General features: G+C 36.4%; 1 protein-coding gene across 11 annotated transcripts in view; it reads left to right on the top strand.

Annotated features, from left to right (window-relative positions):
* LOC147583271 (uncharacterized) overlaps positions 1-22,262 on the top strand; it is a 461,332-nt gene that overhangs the window by 340,001 nt on the left and 99,069 nt on the right. For 7 of the 11 annotated variants that reach the window (XR_015247585.1, XR_015247591.1, XR_015247586.1 and 4 more), the window contains one exon: positions 11,461-11,530. Coding sequence is in view for 1 of the 11 variants with exons in the window: in XM_086696485.1 (XP_086552611.1) it covers positions 11,461-11,530 (70 nt within the window). In the remaining 10 variants the exon portion in view is untranslated. Of the gene's footprint in view, positions 1-1,889; positions 1,975-11,460; positions 11,531-17,221; positions 21,699-22,262 lie in introns of those variants that run through there. The other 4 variants (XR_015247581.1, XR_015247571.1, XR_015247582.1 and 1 more) reach the window with 3 other exon arrangements.

Here is a 22,262-nt window from a genome sequence, read left to right as displayed (position 1 = left end):
ATAGCTGCTATTTTGTTTCTCTTTATATCATGATCCTTTCCCAAAATTACTTGATATGGCTTACAACAAAAGATATGAATAACAACCTAGCAAGGTTAAAAAAAAGTGATATGTAAATAAGCTAGCTATTAAAGTAAACATTAATGCTATTAAGCCTCACATTTTGCTCCAAGCTTCTTGGAAACTGAAATGACAAGCAAGCATACCAATCAATTATATAGGCCTCATTGTTAAAAAGGGTACCTTGGGGAAGACAAAGATTTTCCTGGGATTAAATTCTCAAAGAAATTTCTCATGTCTGATTTTACATTAGGGACACTAACATAGACAATGTCCTCAAGAGCATTTTAACTAAAATCAAAAGTTGATTCCATATGCCTTTTCTTGCAATTCCTTAAAAAAAAAAAAAAAAGCTGAGGACATAATGTATTAGTATAGTTCAGGGAAGGGCATTCATTCTTTAGAAACTAAAGTAACATATGCCTTTAGTCATCTAGCTAAATCCAAAGATAAAACACCCAAGTGGGCAGGCAGGGAGCATGTCTCTTAGATAATTGTTCCTAAATATAATTTCCCTTAGACAAGCTATTGATAGATGGAAACCAAACATCCATCAATTAAAGATTATAGTCACAGACCTTGACCTGCAGCTAAGTTATTGAGCAAGTATCACTTGCCTCTTTTTAGAAATAACTTGAAAAAGAAAATTGTAAAATAAAGAACTGATTCATCATAGGCCCCAACTGACAAGATTCTATTTTTTTCTTTTAGATTTGTCTATTCTTTGAGTCTAAAAGAAATGCTCTTAAGAGTCCTAAGTCCAGATTTGACGTACCAATGGTTATGCATGCCAGGGGATGCTGTGGTTTACTGGTAGCATTTTTTTATATCTTTTTAAGGCCTGTAGTATAGAGATACATTGCAGGGATTTAGGTTTGGGTTAGTCCCAAGAAAAAAAACTATAATTGAAGTTTTTGCTACCACCAGCAAAATAAGGAAAGACACCCAATATCCAACAACATTGAACTGCAGGTACAAAATCAACTAAAGCTATAAAGAGCTTGTACTACTAATAATAATCATTCCATTCACATCATCTTTTTTCACCCTTTTATGCATGGTCTCATTGAATCTTCACAAAACCCCATGAGATGGTTAATAGTAAAAAATTTAATAGTAATAAGCTTAGGATAGCTTGGTGACATGACCCAAATTACAGAGCTAGTCAACAGCAGGATCAGGACGCAAACTCAAGACCCAGCTTCCTTGCTGTAGTTCTAATATGGCCATGCACTCTTTGGTAAGAGGACCAAGGTGCAGGACTACTACCAAGTGGTCTCTTTTCCAGGACAAGGCTTTGCTGTCTTCAGTCTGTCCGTCATGTGACTGTGAGGATCATACACAGACATATCTCTCTAAATCTTCCCCACACCAGCCCTCACTAATAGAATAATAAAGCTTTCCTCAGAATCACATCATCTCTTAAAGATAGAAACCTACTACAAAGAGGGAGTTTTTGTTGGGAAGATTTTTTAAGGTTAGTTTTAAGGAATTGAAATTGTAATTAATAAAATCACAAACATGAGCACATGCACATCTAAAAGTTGATAGGCGATCACATCCTGAGTGGTGTGTGAAAGAAATGGTCCCCTTTCAGAAATGAGATTCATAGTTTTAGTGGGTTCACAAGCAGGTTCATAAACTTTTCAAATAAAAATTATACTTTCCTTTTGATTTTGTTTCTCCTACATTTGGAGCTCAGTGTTATGGGATAAAATTAATTTCTTCAAATATGGAATTTAGTTTTATGCTTACTTAGTAATTGAGGGTAATCTAAAAATCATAGAGCTTTCCAGACCTTGAGCTGATCATATTTTCAACCTCTCTAGTCTACAGCTACTCTCCACAAGAGGAAGGAGCCAGATGAATGGCTGCTCTTACAATGCGGGAAGGTCCCAGGACACACTGTACAATGTAAGCAAGACATTCTTTTCCACAAGTGTCAAGATCACTTACCTTCAAATACTAGGTCAGTGCAGCAATGAGACTGGGGGAACCTGCAGCCCAGAAATAAGTAGCTTGCCTAATTTTGAACCAGTGTTGACCTCCATTTATCCAAATGCATATTTTGTGTACCTCCCCCCCAAAATTCACTTGGTTTTCTTTCAGTCACTCAAGCTAACAGGTATCATACCTGATTGAGACCAGATTTCCATTGTATCTAAACCTCTCCTGGGTAAAGAAGTGTCTGTTTTAAATCAGTGACCATAAATGTGACTCCTGAAGGTACTATCATTCTAAAAAGAAAGTCCTGGTATTAGCAAAATATATATTCCCATAGAGATTAAAGCAACTATCCCACTGCAATCAGTTATATGGAGGCCTTAGTTATAAAAAAAGAAAGGAGATTGAATCACTGAAGTAGGAACCAGGTACCACACTGTACACTTAGTAGGGGCTTATCCAGAAGTGTCTGTGAGAATGATATGACTGGTAAGGTGTGAAAAACTCAGGCACAACAAACAGGAAGAAGAAATCTCAGCTGGAAGAGCACACTTATCTGTCCACATCTCATAGCCTGAGGCTGATATCACAAGGACTCATAAAGAAACACCACCTTTCTCAGTGATGATTTATATTTTCCAGAGCAGGGGAACCAGTGCTAAGATCAGCAAAACCACTTGCCTACACAACCATAACAGACATCTAATTTAGTGCTAACAATGTTGCTTAATGACAACCAAAAGCTATTATTTGCCAAGTGTAAAATTAAGAGAGAGTGCATCATTTTAATTAATGCATTGTTTTTATCATGGGCCTGCTAAAAGTGCTTTAGTGTAGCATATGTGTAAAAAAATCAAGAAGTTAGGGAAAGGAGTAATTCCTACATGGCAAAGAATCACAGTAAGTGTTCAAGGAATATGATCACCTGTCATTAGCCCACAGCTCCAATAAGAAAAGGACCCTGTAAACATCATCACTTGCCCCATTTGGAGGAACATGACTAAATCTTACTGGAGTTTACACTTTTCTCCTTAGGACAAACAAGTTAGTTTCAGGGCCTTAGAGTAGACATAAGACGGCAGATGTCACTTAGTACAACCCCCACTCAAGAACAGCAACCCTAACATATTCAGTCATTCATTCAACAAATGTTTTGAGTACCTAGTATACACCAACCACTATGCTAGGCTCTAGTATAAGCAAGATAAGCAGGGACCCCAATTTCATGAAGGTAACAGTCTAATAAATAGTTGAGACAAAGTACAAGTAAACACATGAATAATTACAGATTTTGACACAGTCTATGAAGGAAATCAACAGATGCTGGGATAGAGGGCACAGGGCAGCAGGAACCCAAACACAGACAGGGTGGTCAGGCAAGTCCTTTCTGGAAAGGTGACACTTAAGCTGACGACTGAAAAAGAAGAAATTTGCCAAGCAAGATGCTGAGGAAACACCATTCCAGTTAAGGAAATGACCAGTGCAAGAATCTGTGAAGGTTAAGTATCTGGAGAACAGTGAGGAAAATGAAGAAGGTACCATTAAAGATGTGGGCAGAGGTCAGATAACACATTGCTGGTGACCATGATAAAGGGGTTGAATTTTAATTTTAAATGTAACAGGAAGACTTTCAGAGAGTAGTGCAGGATGTGATTTATACTGAAAAGGGTGCTCCGCCATATGCCAACTCCCATGGCATAGGAATGACCCTGTGCAAACTGGCAAGCTGTGTACCAAGCTTTAGAACTCTCTAGACTCCTTGTGGCCCATGTGATTACCATATCTTTTTAAAAGCAAGGATATAAGCCTAAGAGTTTATCCTGTAATAACAGTAGTTATAGGAGTAGTAGCAGCAGCAGCAACTAATATTTGTTACATGCTTCTATATGGCAAGCATCATTTTAATGATTTTATTTACATGTATTAATTTATCTAATCCTCACAATAATCCAAGCATGTGGATTCAGTTTTTATCCCTATTTTACAGAAGAGGAAACAAGCAATTTGTGCAACCAGTAAATGATTTCCATTTCAATGGTTTCAGCTCTTCTCTTTATTATTTCCTTCTTTTCTTCCTGCTTTCTTTGGGTTTCATATGCTTTTTTTCCTGGATTTCAGAGGTGAATGCTTACAAAGTAGATTGTCAACCTTTCCATTTTCCTAAACTATGCATTAAAACTGTCAGTTTTCCTCTAAGCACTGCTTTAGCTGCATCATACAGGTTTTGTTATAATTTAGCTCAAAATGTTTTCTTGTATCCATTGCAATTTCATCTTTGATCCAAGACTTATTTGGAAGTGTGCTGCTTACACTCTCAACAATAGCCAAATTATGGAAAGAGCCTAAATGTCCATCAACTGATGAATGGATAAAGAAATTGTGGTTTATATACACTATGGAATACTATGTGGCAATGAGAAAAAATGAAATATGGCCTTTTGTAGCAACGTGGATGGAACTGGAGAGTGTGATGCTAAGTGAAATAAGCCATACAGAGAAAGACAGATACCATATGGTTTCACTCTTATGTGGATCCTGAGAAACTTAACAGGAACCCATGGGGGAGGGGAAGGAAAAAAAAAAAAAAGAGGTTAGAGTGGGAGAGAGCCAAAGAATAAGAGACTGTTGAGAACTGAGAACAAACTAAGGGTTGATGGGGGGTGGGAGGGAGGAGAGGGTGGGTGATGGGTATTGAGGAGGGCACCTTTTGGGATGAGCACTGGGTGTTGTATGGAAACCAATTTGACAATAAATTTCATATATAAATAAAAAAAAACTGGAAAAAAAAAAAAGGAAGTGTGCTGCTTAATGTCCAAACAGTTGAGGATTTTCTAGTTATTTTTTCTATTATTGAATTCTGTTTTAATTCCACTGTGGTGAATGAATATCCTGTAGGATCATTTGAAATTTGATGAGACTTGTTTAATGTCCCAGAATATAGTCTACTTTTGTATATGCTCCGTGGACATTTGAAAAGAATGAGTATTCCACAGTTGTTATAGACAGTTTAATGGTGTTGTTCATATCTTCTATATTCTTCTTAGTTTTTTTGTGAATGTGCAATTAGTAACTGCAAGAGGGTATTAATATCTATTTGTCTTTAATCTTAACAAATTTTGCTTTCTGTATTTTGACGTTATATTATACACAGTTGTTTTCTTCCTTTTGAATTGGCCCTTTCAGCATTAATAATTCTCCTTTTTTTTTCAGTAGTATTTCTTGCCTTAAAGTCTACTTTGGTATTATAGCCATACTAGCTTGCTTTTGGTTAATGTTTACATGGTAAATATTTTCCATCATTTTACTTTCAACCTAACTATGGCCTTTTTAATGAATGCCACCTATAAAATAGGACATAGTTGGGTAATCTGACAATATTTGCCTTTTAGTTGGAGTGTTCAGTCCAGTTACATTTACTATAATTACTGATATAAATACTTATATACTTGATATTTTTCCCTTATCTGTCCCATCTATTTTTTGTTGTGCTTTATTGTGCCTTTTCTGCCTTCTTTTGGATTAATCATATATTTTGTATTATTCCATATTTAGCTCCTCTACTGGCTTTACCTATGATTCGTTAGGTGGTTGCCCTAGAGATTGCAATATCTCTTCCTCTTCCTCCATAATAGCTGGTGGCTGAGACAGGGCACAGCCCTGCATTGTTTCATATTTCTGGTGCATTTCATGACTAGTGTTTAAGACTTCCAGTTTGTCATGTGTTTTCATCATATATGGCAATTAAATGTATGGATTTTTTGTCTCTGGATCTCATTTCAGGCAACTCCATTTACTGTAGATTTTGATAAATTTTAAGAAAATCCTTTCTGTCTTCTTCACACAAGATATTGCAGACATTTGTGTTAACCAGGTCCTCTTGCTTATATTGCAAGTATTGTGTGACATTTTCTGACTCAAATACAATATTTCCATCACTATTCACCACAAACAGGAAACCATCCAATGCCTGTAATGAAAGTGGTCCTAAGGAGCCTTTAAAGGCTATCCTTTAAAGATACATCAGCTTTCTAAACATCATCTTCATAATTCATAATTCTTGAATTATTATGCATTTAATTCATACCTTTATAATTTCCTTAATAATGCACCGAACTTATAACCCTTTTCCTCTCCTGCCCCTGTGCTACTCTTGCCATGTATTTTACTTCTATATATTAAAACCCAAGAGGGGCGCCTGGGTGGCGCAGTCGGTTAAGCGTCTGACTTCAGCCAGGTCACGATCTCGCACTCCGTGAGTTCGAGCCCCGCGTCAGGCTCTGGGCTGATGGCTCTGAGCCTGGAGCCTGTTTCCGATTCTGTGTCTCCCTCTCTCTCTGCCCCTCCCCCGTTCATGCTCTGTCTCTGTCTGTCCCATAAATAAATAAAAACGTTGAAAAAAAAATTAAAAAAATAAAATAAAATAAAACCCAAGAGACATTTTTATTATTGTTACTTTAATAAGTTAGCATTCTTTATATTTACTCATTCCGGTGATCTTCATACCTCCCTATAATTTTGTGCCTTATCATTGGTTATTTTCCTTCTTGTGTTTCTTATTATACAGATACAAATTACATATTATCTGTTTTTCTCTTTGAAAAGTCCATTTCACTACTGGTCTCCAGTATAGGAAAATTTCATTGGTATTGTGGGTTTGGGTCAGACTGTGGACAATCGTGAATGTAGGCTGAAAGATACGTATTAATTGAATAGGTAATGAGGAGCCACTAAATTAAGTCATGCAGTGAGCTTTGTATCAATGTGCTAGACCATTTAAACAGAAAAGAAACCAGAAGTAGGGACACCGATTAGAAAACTATTGAAAGATACAGGAAGAACTCAAACTTGGTGGGGAGGTCACGACAGGAATAGAAAAAGGGAGCAAATTAAAAGATGTTGATGAAGAAGAATAGATGTGATTTAAGAACTATTCAGATATGGAAAAGAGAAAATGGCCAGTGAAAAATGGCTTCCAGACTTCAAGACCAGTAATGAATTTAACTGTGCTACTATTAGTACAATTGGAAAGTCGATAGGAAAAGCTGTACTTGGCAAGGAGGATGAAATATTGTGTGTCATGTTTCAGGAGCTTACATATTCAGGTAGAAATACCCAGAAGACAACTGGAAGTTTCAGAAAGATCGAAGATAAAAATACAGGTCTAAGAGACATTCACTATAAAAATGGAAGGGAATGGAAAAGAGTGTAGAGAGAGATTGTATTCCTCTCTTCTTATTTCACTTGCCTCTCCACCCCACCAGTTCTTCCACAGACTCTCCCCCCAGTACACCAGCCCATAGTCCTTACCTGCTATGCCAGACAGGAGCAGGCTTGAGAAGGGATGTTTGCAAAGGCAACAATTAAGTCTGTGACTTCAAGAAGAAAGTGAAGAAAGAGAATAAGGGATAGAAGGGCAACCCAAGTACTAACAGAGGAAAGAGCATATTCTGTGTCCCCAGGACCATGCAACTGAGGTGGTCATATCTAGGTTAAAATATATATATAATGCAATGTTCATAATTTAAGAAAGAGATTATCCATATATTTCAAATAATTTTATCTAATTATACATGAGTCTTAGGAGTGAAAGTTGTTTTATGATTCATACTTTTATCTCTGAAGTCTTCTACAATCAAAATGCATTACATTTTCAATTAGAAAAATATACACTTTTTTTTTTTTGCTCACTTCCCTTCCCACTCTGAACCACCCTTTCAAAAAAATTTTTTTTCACTATATTAAACAGAACGGTCTGGTGTATGTCATTGTCTGAAAACCAGGGTACCCAGCAGGGAATTCAGCAATGAGAATAACAGTTATGCTTAACACAGTCCAGAAACAGAATGATCAGAAAAGTGGATAAAACATTTCAGGACTAGGAATAACTTGAATGCTGTTAAGCAATAAAATAATATTTTAGTTAATTATCTTAACTTTTCCTATCTCTGAAGAATAGCTTCATGTATAATGTTAACACCATAGCACAAGAAAGAATCTCTAGAGATGATCTGCTTTTAAGCAACTGAATAAGTCATCTAGGAACAAAAGTGGTTTAAGCTCTTAAACATCTCCACAACCTCCTTTGACAACCCATTCAAATGTTCTGAGGTTATGATAGTGAGGAATTTCATATTTTATGTTTGATTATAAAATAGATTCTATAGGGTTAGAGAGAGGAATGACACTTGAAACTAAGTCTGAAATTCCATTTAAATCCCAATGGTTGTCTTGCTGAGAAGGCAAAACCATATCCAAACAGTAACATGTACTTCTAAACTCTGAGAAAGCTTGATTTAGAAGCATGGTAGAAATTCCTTCTTCCAAGATTCTACCTGAACAACACCCAGAGATGTCCAAATTCTCAAAAAGAAGTAAAATGTAACAATGAACAGCCCTTTGGGGGTATCCAATTAATGCTAACTATCCTGTTATTGGAGAGGAAGTCATTTGCTTTTTGCAACAAATCCAAAGTTGTTCTCCTATGAATAGACCTACTTCCAAAGTGTAAATATACATCATCAAGTGAAATGCACAAGCTGCCTATCCATTTCTTTCTGTTGTGAAACAAAATTATAAATCATAAGGATGTAAAGAATTTGATAACCAAATCCCCATTCCCATTGAGTAAAGGCAAACAACTAATCCTTACCATGTGAGCAGATATATGAACCATCACTTGAAAACTTAAAAATAGAATTTGCAAAAACCCACATCCAAGTGGCATACTGCATAATGGGTATGCTTGCTCTTCCTTGGGAACTAAAGGTTGAGTTCTGTTGCTGACAAAGCTGAACAGTGACCCAGAATTAAATAATGTAGCCATATTTCCACATCATTTATAATTTCAGGATGGAAATTTTACCTCTATTTGTAAGTTCCACTTAACTGGCTGTATCATAATAGTTGAATAAGAGCAAAACCATTTGACTGTTACTCTTTCATTATTAATTAAATATTAAGATTACTTATGATACATCATTTTGTGTTCTCCAACAGTCCTGATGAAATCACCATTGCTTTTATGTAAGATATTAAGTAGATGACTGGTCCTTGAAAAACTTTCTAAGTAACTGACATGTGATTCTCTGGAGATTTGCCCTCTAAAAATCTGATAATGAATCATGTCCATACAAGCACTTGCCTTATTTTTTAAGGGGCATTAACTAAATGTTTATCAATACTAACAATCCTTTTTTTCTCCTTTCTTAATATTGCCACTGATTGCAGATGGGGAATGTCAGGGGTTCCATAATGGTTTACAGAGTATACATTAACACATGAAATTAAAACAGTTGTGATTTCATTAACTTAGGTAACCATCTGGGAAATGGCAGGAAGATCTTCAGCTGGTAGAATTGGTGGTTGATCCCATTTGTATTTTCATAGTAAGCATCTAGATCTTTCATATTTTTTACATTAGCAAGTCAGAGGGTATAGGGGTACTCTTCCAAGTGTCTCCACATATCAATTTCATTCCCATAGTCTTCAAAGGGCCGGTTCTAAGGCTTTCTCTCCGAACTGTTGAGAGATTGGCTTATTTTCAATCCAAGAATGCACAATGATAGGAGTTACATGAAACCTCCTTATCTAACATTCCTAATAATATACCACAAACTAGTTAGCTAAGATTTGACTTGTTCCCCTGACAAATCAACACAGCTAAAGCTCAAGTCACCAAAACAGTACCAGGCATTCGATTCAGAGCAGGACTCAACACTCCCAGGTGTAATGTATGACCAGACCACTCTACCATATTTAATACAGTCACGATTAACCTCATTTGTGGCTGCCAATCTGGAAGTGGCAGGCAGGAGCCTGTGAAGGATCTTAAGTGAACTCTCAGCCACATTCCCCATAAGTCTGCTCTTATTTAGATAGCGGTGCAGATGGACATATCACAAAATGTGCTCATGATATGAAAATGTGCCAAAAGGAACAAGCAAGTCCTAACTTTGGTTTAGAGTCAAAGGTAGGAATGTGGATATGATCCAGAGCAATGCAGCACTGAGCACATGGAGAGACATTTAATGATTCATCTAAAAAGCTGGCTTTCAGGAGGGCTCTAAGGGTACTGGCCTCTGGCACGCTTGAACAGTTTTCTTTTTCCCCTAGCACTGCAGGTACTGAGACAAAAAGCATATAGCAAGTAGTGGGGCTAGTAAGAAAAGAGGATAATTGTGCCGTTATTTGGGCACTACCTTATTCTGTTCCCCTGAGGTTAGAGAAACAGTTTCCTTGAACTATATAATCTCATCTCTTTATCCTATATCAAGGATAAGATATTGCATTCTTTTGGAGTCAAGTAAAGTTCCTTTCAACAAATCTTCATGTTGGAACTTTCTAAAGCTCCGGCCCAGGGTTTCAATCTAAAATTGAGTAAATTTCCTTTGTATGAGAATGCTTTTTAATAAATTACCTCCCAATAAAACTATTTGAATTTTTTTCTAAACATCTTATCACCAATGGAAACAAGAGATGGCTTGAGAGCTTCCCCACCAAAAATGTCAAATAACCCCTTCCAAGCCACCTCAAATAAACGTACAACCCTAAATAAAGCCACTAGATGGTTATTCATATATTACAAGAAAATTCCCCTGTTCTCCTTTCCTAACAGCCACTCCAAGCCTGTCCTATAGGGAAATTCTGGAACTAAAATGCCCCCCCCCTTTTTAAAATTTGTTTATTTATTTATTTATTTATTTAGAGGAGTGGGGGAGGGGCAGAGATCAAGGGAGAGAGAGAATCCCAAGCAGGCGCCCACTGTCAGTGCAGGGGCTGATGCACAGCTTGAACTCAGGAACCGTGAGATCATGACCTGAGCTGAAATCAAAAGCCAGATGCTCAACCAACTGAGCCACCCAGTCCCCTTTCTTTTTCTTCTTTCTCTTCTCTCTTCATCTCTGTATTTCTTAAAATACTCATTCCAAATTGAAAACTGTAACAATTTTCCTTCAAAGTCTCTGCTGTCAATAGATAGGAATTAGGCATTAGAAGAGAAAGAAAAATTTAATTAACTTGTTTGGTGGCCACATCCCTTAACATCTTCTTTTATTCCTCTTTTATTCTTAGGATGTGATACAGTATGATATAATACAAAGGTGTGATACAATTTTTCCATTTCTATTACAATAAAATGTCACATAGTGACTCTAAAGAGTAGATAGAATGAAGATCTGATTTAGCTGAAAAGAAAGTTGAGATCATGTGAAATCAAAAAGGAAGAAAATGGGGAAAATAAATCCAGTTTTTTCCCCAAAATCAGCTTTATGACTTAATGAAACTCATATATAGGTACACATTGTATGTTTAAAAGTCCCCATAATAAATGTGACAACTCTGAAAGTACTGGCCTTCTAAGACTTGAGCCTAGAGAAGTGGACAAAGCAACTAACTTGAGCCAATAGGTACAATGAACTAGAGGAATCCATAATAGTCTATCTGTCATCTTGGTTTCAGATGTCAATGGACCCACTGAACACAATGAAGATCCACTGAAAGGAAATGAGAACCTAGTAGAGTTCTCAAGGTAAGTCAGTGTCCTGGGTGAAAAGTACCTGCTCCTTCTTTGGTCTCTTTCTCCAAGCCTCCAGCATTTGAATCTAAATGACCATTCACAAGACCAAAAAGGCTTTCATCACAGGAAAGAAACAAGGTGCCATCTGTCACAGGAGCCATAAGGCATTAGAATCACCTCATTTAGGTGAATATTTAAAATGGACCTGAACAAAAGGGTATTCTAAGTCACCCAAATCCAAGAAATAGCAATAACTGAAACAATCAGGTCTGGACTTCTAAACACATGGTACCCAAACCTTCTTTTTATCTGTAAACTCTGGTACTTTTGTTGAAGATTAAATTCACTTGAAATTTCTGTGTCTCAGTTCAGGCTGCTGTAGCAAAATACCATAGAGTAGGTGGCTTAAACAGTACATACTTATTTCTTACATTTCTAAAAGCTGGGAAGTCCAAGATCAAGGTGCTAGCAGATTTGATATCTGGTGAGTCCTCTTTCCCTGGTTTGCAGATGGCTGCCTTCTTGCTGAATTCTCACATGGTGGAAATAGGTCATTTCTCTCCTGTCTCTTCTTAGGAAGACTATTCATGAGATCTCCACCCGAGTTACCTACTGTAGCCCCACCTCCAAATACCATCATATTGAGGACTGGGGCTTCAACATTTGAATCTGGTGCTATTCAGTCCATAGCAGTGTGTCACTAATTAAAGGATTTCCCATACTTAGTTGTCAAGAGAGAAGGGCTTTAGAAAGGTCTCCAGTGGTCAGAATTGGTCTTTCAGGATTGGAAAATCAGTTCCCTGCAAGAGAAAACCTAAATCCTACTTCTGAAGCCCAGGGTTTAGATTATACCCTTCTCCTTGGTTCCTTCCCAAGAGATCTCATCTCACTTATTCTAATGAGCTAATGCTCTTGGTTTGGCCTCCTTCTTCATTTTTTTTAATCCAAAGACCATTCACAAAACCAACAAAATCATAAGCAATTTACCCACATTGGACACAATGTCTTATCAAACATGAGTCTTTTCTCTCCAGAACAAAGCAGAAAACAGAGATCTCAATGTTTTCAATCTTTTGTTCCCATGCAGTCAGTGAATTCTCAAGGAGAAGTAGTCCAGTGGTCAGAGTTTCAAGCCACCAGCCAGACATAATGTTCATCAGAAACACCACCTATATTCCCTGGCAGACTAAAAAATTTAAACTACTAAGACAATAGTTCACAAATAAATAATTTTCTAAAAAACTCTAGAAGATGCAAAGTATAAGCAAGCTTGAGCACATTTTCCTTTAACCCTTTACCAGAAATAAATTTATTAAAAAAATAATTTGTAATGTTTATGTAGAGTCAGAGATAACTAAACTCCACCCATGTGAATAACCCTCAGTTGCAAAATCACTGTAGGGATTTGAGGAGCCAGACTAGTTTATTTTGCATCTTCTAATGCCAGCAAACTAAACATGAACACTAAAGTGTGAAAGAAAATTCTTAAGCTGTTTTCAAATCACAGGCATATGTTTGGCTGGAAAAACATACTGAGGAACAAACACTTCAAAGGCAAATCCTTTAGAAATGGAATCACTGGCACCAGACCTACTGCCTGTTAAATTGTTTGACCAAAAAGACTGCTTCAAGAATCCTCAGTTCTTTACCCCTATAACCAAAGCTGGAATATTTGGAAGCAGTCCTGAAACCATAACTTCACTTGTGACACAATCCCTTTTCCATAACTCTGGCCAAACAGTCTAACTCTCTAAGGAACCAAGAATGAAGCAACTTCTTGCTCTTGACGTACCCCCCAAGCAAAAAGGACTTCTCAAAGGTGATTAATTGTGATACAAAGAGACTACAAAACTACTCCACAGATGCAACACTACTTCTGATAGTCATAATATTATCACTTTTAAGTTGTTATTTTCTTGTGGGCTCATTTCCAGCTCATCTTTCAGATTAGTGTGTATTTGTGTGTGTGTGTGTGTGTGTGTGTGTGTGTGTACATATACTCATATATGTTTAACAAAAGAACTTCTATTTAGGACTTAAAGTCAATAACAATTTTTAAACCACTTGATGGAAAGTTTGAGAGAATTTCTGTTTTGGATTTCTTTTGTCTTACAAATCAAGTATATATTTAATTCTCTGTGTTTACTAAATAAGAAGGCAAATGATAGAGGATGAGAATCAATTCTCTTTAAAAAAATATTTTTAGGATTTTTCATTTATCAAATCACAAATAAGCCATCCAGACAAAAACTCTTGGTTGGAATATAAATTATACATGTGAACATAAATTATAAATAGAAAAGCCATTATATACATATGCATATACATATGCATATTTCTGGGTGTTTATGTTCCTCATAAGAAGACTGTAAGAAGGGACAATTCCCATATCTCTTGGTGCCAGCAGCATTGAAATCATTTAGTAATAAATAAATAATTTTCAGAACTTTTTCAGAACCAATCCATTTCCAAGCATTTTATGTGTATTAAGTTTACCTTTTATTCAGTTATAAATTAGGAAATTTATACCCACATACCAGGAAAAGTTCTCTGTGATGCTAATTAGTTTCACTATTATTTTCTGCACAAAAGCAAATGGCATTTTCTGTCTTATTCTCCACCAGATTGTGAGAGGCATTTTTCTCCTTCTGAAGCTCACTTGAGTATTCATTCATCTAGGCTGCTATGTTTTCTGCCCTCCTCTCTGGCAGGCCTCAGGCCTGAAGAATTTCAAGGCATCAAAAACTTTAGCAGAGACTGTCTAGGAGCCAAATAGCCTCACCCCTAGTGCTCAGAAGCCACAAATGCCTTTTACGTTGCATGCTAAAAGAGAAAACCTACTTCAAAAAAAGACAACTATTTACAGAAAGCACTTCGAAAGCTCCCACTATCACCATCGTCACCTTCCAAAAACTGTCTCTTGATACTCGCTTATTGCTTAAATATATAACCCACTGTCCTGGAATCGTCATCTTCTTCCTGCTTAGATAACTCAAAAAGGGACATGATGACAGAAGCTCTTTTTGAACCCAGCTAGATAACATGAAGAGTTGATTCTGCTTTTGCCAAGAAAAATGAAAAGCAAAAGGGAATAGGTGGTTACATAAGACATTCCCAGTCCAGGCTTGCTCTGATTCTCCATTCTCAAGACTGGACTACCCTACAATGCAAAGTGATATAAACTCAACCTATTCTCATTACACACCTAGGTTATCACCCCTGGTTCATCATCAGTTCCATGCCTTGGCAATTATTTGTAAAACTGTAAGTCTCTCTGACCTTTAGTTTTCAGGATTTTTGAAACTAAAAAGCAAGTCTCAAAAGAATGAAGATAAAGACCAAATGGCAAGAGAAATGATGTCTGGCAGACATTTTCTTCAGATTAACATTCATGTCTTTTATTCTCATTTGGTAAACCTTAGAGAAGATCTCACATGCCCCCCCACCGCTTCCTTGCCCTGTTCTCTCCATCACCCTATCCCACGCCCAAGTTGGAATGAAAGTCACCCTTCTTTATGTTTCCATAACATTTTATTCAAGTAGTTATCACATAGCTTACATCATAATTGCATATATGTCTTGTTTCCCTACTGGATAGCAAGTTAGTTGAGATCAGAGAATAGGTTTTATTCTACTTTTTTTCTCTCCAGTGTGCTTTGAAATGAATGTTTGTTGAATTAAATCAAATTAAAGATAATAAAAAGTACTAGAATTAGTTGAATCCCTACTGCCTATATAGGACATTTATCATGAATAGTCTTTGAAGTTGAAAAGTGTCCATATGCAAAGCCTGTAGCAAAAATTGTGAGAGAGCGGCAAATGAACCTGGGGTACAACAGATTAAGAATGGCTTTTTTTTTAAAGAAGGACATGGTATCATATTCAGAAGCTAAAATAAGCCTCCTATTATGCATATGAATGAGAATTTATTAAAACAGGATTGCATGGGGCCTATCTGAAGTAAATAAGCCCAACTATAAAGGAGTTTAAAGTAGTAGTTAAGAATGTGGACTCTAAACTTAAAGAGTCTCCCAATGGCCAATTTGGAGAATATTTGAGCAACAAAATAAATAATTATAGTAATAGATTATAACCCATAGAATAGAAACTCATTCAGTCTTCACTAATATAAATAATGACAGCTTGGAGCACCTGGATGGCTCAATTGGTTAAGCATCCAGCTCTTGATTTCAGCTCAGGTTGAAACCATGATCTCATGGTTCATGTGATCAAGCCCCACTTCGGGCTCTGTGCTAACAGCTCAGAGCCTGCTTGGGATTTTCTCTTTCTCTCTCTCTCCCTTTCTCTCTGCTCCTCCCCCAACTCATGCAGTCTCTCTCTCTCTCTCTCTCTCTCTCTCTCTCTCTCTCTCTCTCTCTCTCTTAAAATAAAATAAATAAATAAGCATCCAACTTCAGGTCAGGTCATGATCTCACAGTTCATGGGTTCAAGCCCCATGTTGGGCTCTCTGCTATCAGCACAGAGCCTGCTTCAGATCCTTTGTCTCCCTGTCATCTCTGCCCTTCCCCCCACTTGCACTCTCTCTCAAATAAACATTAAATAAATAAATAAATAAATAAATAAATAAATAAATAAATAATAACTGTCTCAAGCAAGTATAAATAATAGATGATAACATTCAGGACAAAAGTATGATGAGAAGGAGGAAATTTATATTTTCTCAAAATGTCATTTGACACCAAATGAATGAGACTTCTTTAACAAATAAAACTCTACCTACCTCCAGTAAGTGGTCTTGAGGGACTGTATATATTTTATTCTTGTTCATTATATTTTTGAACTACATTTTCAAATGTCAAAGGCAAAAATGTATACTTGTAGTAGAAAACCCTGGCAGACATCACCCTAACCAAATGATAAAAGTTAATATCACCAGTGATGGAAAAATGCAAATCATGTGCCTCTGATATGATGTACTGAAGAGAATGCCACAACAGTTCTATGCATTTTAGCCAAAAAATGCAAAACCTGAATTTAATCATGAGGAACTATCCAACAAACCCAAATTGAAGGACATTTAATGAAATAATTGACCAATACCTTTAATTTATTTTTCTTTTTAATTTTTTATTTTTCAAATTTACATCCAAATTAGTTAGCATATAGTGCAACAATAATTTCAGGAGTAGATGCCTTAGTGCCCCTTACCCATTTAGCCCATCCCCCCTCCCACAACCCCTCCAGTAACCCTCAGTTTGTTCTCCATATTTATGAGTCTCTTCTGTTTTGCCCCCTCCCTGTTTTTATATTATTTTTGTTTTCCTTCCCTTATGTTCATCTGTTTTGTCTCTTAAAGTCCTCATATGAGTGAAGTCATAGGATTTTTGTCTTTCTCTTACTGGCTAATTTCACTTAGCATAATACCCTCCAGTTCCATCCACATAGTTGCAAATGGCAAGATTTCATTTTTTTTGATTGCCAAGTAATATATATATATATATATATATATATATATATATATATATACACCACATCTTCTTTATCCATTCATCCATCAGTGGACATTTGGGCTCTTTCCATACTTTGGCTATTGTTGATAGTGCTGCTATAGACATGGGGGTACATGTGTCCCTTCGAAACAGCACACTTGTATCCCTTTGATAAATGCCTAGTAGTGCAATTGCTGGGTCGTAGGGTAATTCTATTTTTAGTTTTTTGAGGAACCTCCATACTGTTTTCCAGAGTGGCTGCACCAGCTTGCATTCCCAGACCAATACCTTTGAAGAGTCATGATCATGAAAGAAAAAAAAAAAAAGATGATGAACTTCCTAGATTGGAAGAGACCAAGGAGATACTACAACTAAATTGTTCTGAGTTTGACTATGTTAGATTCCTCACATAGTGGTATCATGTAGTTTTTATCCTTCTGTGTTAGGCCTATTCATTTAACTTAATATCCTCCAGGTTCATCTATGTTGTTGTAAATGACAGGATTTCCTTCTTTCTCATGGCTTTCTCCACACCCTTGCCGATACTTATTATCTCTTGTGTTTTTGACAAAGCCATTCTAACAAGCATGAGGTGATATTTTATTATGGCTTTGATTTGCATTTCCCTAACAATTATTAATGTTGAGCACTTTTCACATACCTACGGACCATTTGTATTTCTTCCCTAGCAAAATGTCTACTCAGTTCCTATGCACAATTTTTAATTGCATTATTTAGTATTTTGCTGTTGTGTTTTATGAGTTCCTTGTGTTTTTTTAGATATTAACTCCTTAACAGGTAATTTCCAAATATTTTCTCCCATTTGAAAGTTTACTTTTTACATTTTGTCAATGGTTTCCTTTGCTGTGCAAAAGCTCTTTAGTTTGATGTAGTCCCATTTATCTATTTTTGCTTTTGTTGCTTATGCTTTTGGTGTCCTATCAAAGAAATCACTGCCAAGCCCAATGTCGGGGGATATTTCCCCTATGTTTTCTTCTAAGAGTTGTATGGTTTTAGGTCTTACATTTAAATTTTTAATTAATTTTGAGTTAACTTTTGTGTATTGTATAAAATAAGGATCCAATTTCATTCTTTTGCATGTGGATCTCCCTTTTTCCTAACAACATTTGTTGAAGACACTTTCCTTTCCCTTTTGTGTAGTCTTGGCACCCTTGTCTAAGATCAACTGACCGTATACACATGGATATACTTTTAGGCTCTCTATTCTTAATGACTTCACACTTTTACAAAACTGCAGCCTGTTCCCAAAATATATTCAAATTAGGTATGTTAAAACTCAACAGTTTCCAAAGGATTCCAAAATATTTTAATAGATGAATTGTTGAAGCAAGTAGATAGCTTCCCAAGAAAAGCACTTTGAAAAAGCAACCATATTTTAGATATATACATTCTTAATTAAGTTTTTAAAAAATCAGATTACATAATGGTAGGCATGTTTTGCCCTTTTAGAACTATCAAAGCTAATAAGCCAAATGAACAGCAATCTCTGCTTTTTTGTACTTGCAAGATACAGTTGCTGCTCTTTATTTGATTTAAAGATACATGCATAAAAACTACTTCTAAACCTTTTTAAGGCAAATGTTTCTTTTTTTTGTGTTTAAATCCATTTAAATTGGATTTTTTTTGTTTTTGTTTTGTTTTCATTTTTGGGGGGTGATGGTTGGTTTTGTTTTACTTTTGTTTTGCCTCCAAAAAGTATGTAGTACCTCTTGGGCTCATTGGCAGGACTCAGATTTCATAAAACCTGAGCTGGAAATTACAGTCCTGAACTAAGACTCCAGTAACACAAGATTATAGAAAGTCTGGTATTATTTCAAGTCAGGATTTTCTTCCATATCCAATTTCACCCAAAGTCGAGCATTAGTCAGCCTGCACCTTTCATATAGCAGAAAGGAGATTTGATTAATATGATTTCTTTGTAGAAAAATCTAAGAAGATTAAGGCACAATGATATAGGGAAAGCATGCCCCTTCTCAACATGACATTCTTCAGCACTATATAGAGGTCTGAAGATCCTTCTAGTCATTAGATTGTTCATACTAGCTGCATTTGAAAGAGGCGGGAAAAATCTATCATCAAGGAAAACTTTCATTTTTTTTTTTTCATATTTTAGTTTCCATCTCACCAACAGGTCAACAAATCTGGAGGTCGGTATCCATTTCACTCTATAGGCAGGAAAGAGCATCTTTCAAACAAATATTTGCACATTGTTTCCCCCATCCATCCCACCCCTCTTTTTTGGGACTGCATTTTGTGATGGTCTCCAGGGAAAAAATTAGAAACTTCTAGATGACTCCTGTACTCGGTGAAGCACAATGCAAAATAAATCTAGTTGGGGTGATTTCCGTTAACTATTTTCCATCTGCACATTCTGAAAATCTAATATTAACCAAGAGGCATGCTTTTCTGATAGGAGGAAATGAATTCAAAGCTAGTTTTAAAAAATGTGTATATCAAATATCATGTACATCTTCCACTTTCACATTATGTGTTTGTATGAAATATATATATATGTTAAGAAAAAAGAATAAAATTAAAACACCTTTCCCTAGACCCTCTCAAATTTCAGAATATAGGCTTTATATTCCCACCGCTTTGCTCAAATGTAGACCATTTGAGAACGTGATAGATGAGGGAGTAAATTACTTTCAATACACCATTTCCAAGGTTGTTTTCTCCTTAGACTATCACATGTCAATTTGATGGATATGAATGTGAAGATTCAGTTACAATAGAAAGGGCTACAGGGTCAGAATTCACTGTGCAGCCGTCTTTGTACATCTCAGCAGCCCAGCTAAGACACCTCAGTGCTCACAACTTAAAGAACCCCTACTGTACCAGTCAGGGGCCCCTTGATCCTTGCTTCTCTTCAGAAATCTGACAACCCACACAGGCTACCTAAACAGATACCAAACACTACCTTAGTTGTTGGGGGGAAGGGAGTGAAGCTGATAAGCCTGGTATTTAACAGCCATATGTTCAAATGTAATTTATATTTTAAATGATGGCACAAATAGTTAACTCCTGACTTTGAAAACAAAGTGAGTTTTTACCTGTCTTCACAATATTTAGTGCAAATTATAACATAATACTAATATGTTAGTTAGTTAATTATGTTAAAAACTACTAGTTTTAATACATAAATCCTAGTATAGATAATATAGATTAAACCTATAGCATAACTCATCATAGACAAAGTAATGTAGTTATTTGAATATACAGGAACCACTAAAACTCAGTATCTGTTCTCAAGCAAAACCCTAAGTTTTTATTTTTAACATCACAAAGAAAGATATGTAAAACCAAGAGTTTGCAGACCTCATACAGAGACAATAATAAGTCAAGGATGCCACTACAGTCTCTTCCTAGTAGGTTGAATCATACGAAATTAACACTTTTGAAGGTGGTCAAAAGTGGTCAAACATCAACAATTTCATATGTTTCCATATAATACTTAAAACTGTATATAATACAAATTAGATCTAGAACCTATCCACTTCTCATTTCCACCACTACCCTATTGAAGTCATCATCTTTCATCTGGAAAATTCCAATAGGTTCCTAATGGTCCCCTTGCTTCCACTCTCTTCTATAATTGATTCCCTCTCCTGCCACCAGAGTCTTCCTTTTTTTAAACTTTTTTTTAAGTTTGACATGCATAAAAGTGCACAAGTTTTGAATATACAATTTGATGAATTTTCACAAACTGAACACATTCATCTAACCAGTGCCCAGATCACGAAATAGAATCTTCACATAAATAAACTCATACAATGTGTCTTTTCTTGCATTTGACTTTTCCACCTCAATAGTATATTTGAGCTGGCATTTTCTTTCATGCTATTGTGGGTAACAACAAATTGTTTATTCTCCTTGCCATGTAACATTCCATTGTATATATATATCACAACGTATTCATCTGTTCCACTGTTAATGAAGCAGCGTGATTTTTTTAAATGTTTATTTATTTATTTGGTGGGGAGGGAGGGAGAGAACATGAGGAAGAGGGGCAGGGAGTGAGGAAGAGAGAGAATCCCAGGCAGGCTCCACATCCAGCTAAGAGCCTGACACGGGGCTTGATTTCTCGACCATGAGATCATTTCCTGAGCCAAAATCAAGAGTCAGAAGCTTAACCAACTGAGCCACCCAGGCGCCCCAAGAGTGATCTTTTTTAAATATAAATAAGATCAGGTAATTTCCCTAATTAAAAGTTCATTTGCTTCCCATTGCATCCAAAAGTCCTTACCATGGCACTAGCCCACCTCTCTAATTCACTGTGCCATGCCCCAGCACCCTCTCCCCACTGCCCTTGCTGTAGCCACACAGTCCTTATTTCTATCTTCTCTCCATTACATGCTAAGCTCTTTCCCAGAACAGAGCCTATACATAGGCTAGTTGCTTTCCAGAATGTCTCTCTGGACATTACCATTCTGTTCTCTACCCACCCAAATCAAGGCCCACATTTACAGGGTTGGCTCTGACTCATCCTTCAGCTTAAACCAAGATCATGTTCTCAGACATGCCTTTCCTAACCTTCTTCTTTGGACTATCCCCTTACTCTATTTCACACCATCATACTTGTTTCACTTTGACTTTTTACTTTATTTCACCTTGACTTTTTACTTTGACACTGAGAGGAAAATATTAAGGATTAAATGCCTACATTTTTGATAGTAGAGAGAAATATAATATGGTTTATTTTTAAAGCAGAGCTCCACCTAAGGGGGAGGGGGGCACTGGGGGGTGGGGTAGATTTAATATCTAGGTTATAGCCAAACCTCAACTCATGAAATCATTCAGTCAATTTAATAGAAATAGCCTTCTAGCTGGTTATATAATACAGAGTTGTTGTTTATTAATGGTTAACACTTTTTCACTTTGAATCTGTTGCTTTGGGATTATAGTCAGTCAGTATGATAAAGGGCTCCAGATGGAGAAATCTTGAGACCAAAGTCTTATTACTGCAATCTCTGAATTCCTAACTAGACTTCTAAGGTGCCCTGCAACACACCTTGTGGGAGTATTCCCTGCAGGCCAAGTGGCACCAACTTCCCACAAAACTATAAACAAAGAGTTCCAAGAACAAAATCACTGCATCTGAAAAAAGGGAGGTTTTATATGGAAAGCATTTACAGAGTTTTCTGCAAAGGTACAAAAAGTTTCTATGCAGGAAGATGAAGCAAATTTTACTCAGCTTTTCAAAACTAAACCAGAATGTTCTATCAAGCAACTAGAGAGGGTAAACCAGCAGATTTATGTAATTTGCAAGTCCT

Source organism: Puma concolor, chromosome A2 (genome assembly GCF_028749965.1).
Source record: "Puma concolor isolate L17-30 chromosome A2, mPumCon1.1.hap2, whole genome shotgun sequence".
NCBI classification, from domain to species: Eukaryota; Metazoa; Chordata; class Mammalia; order Carnivora; family Felidae; genus Puma; species Puma concolor.
The sequence above is the reverse complement of the archived record's forward strand: the minus strand, read 5'-3'. Positions and strand labels throughout refer to the sequence as shown.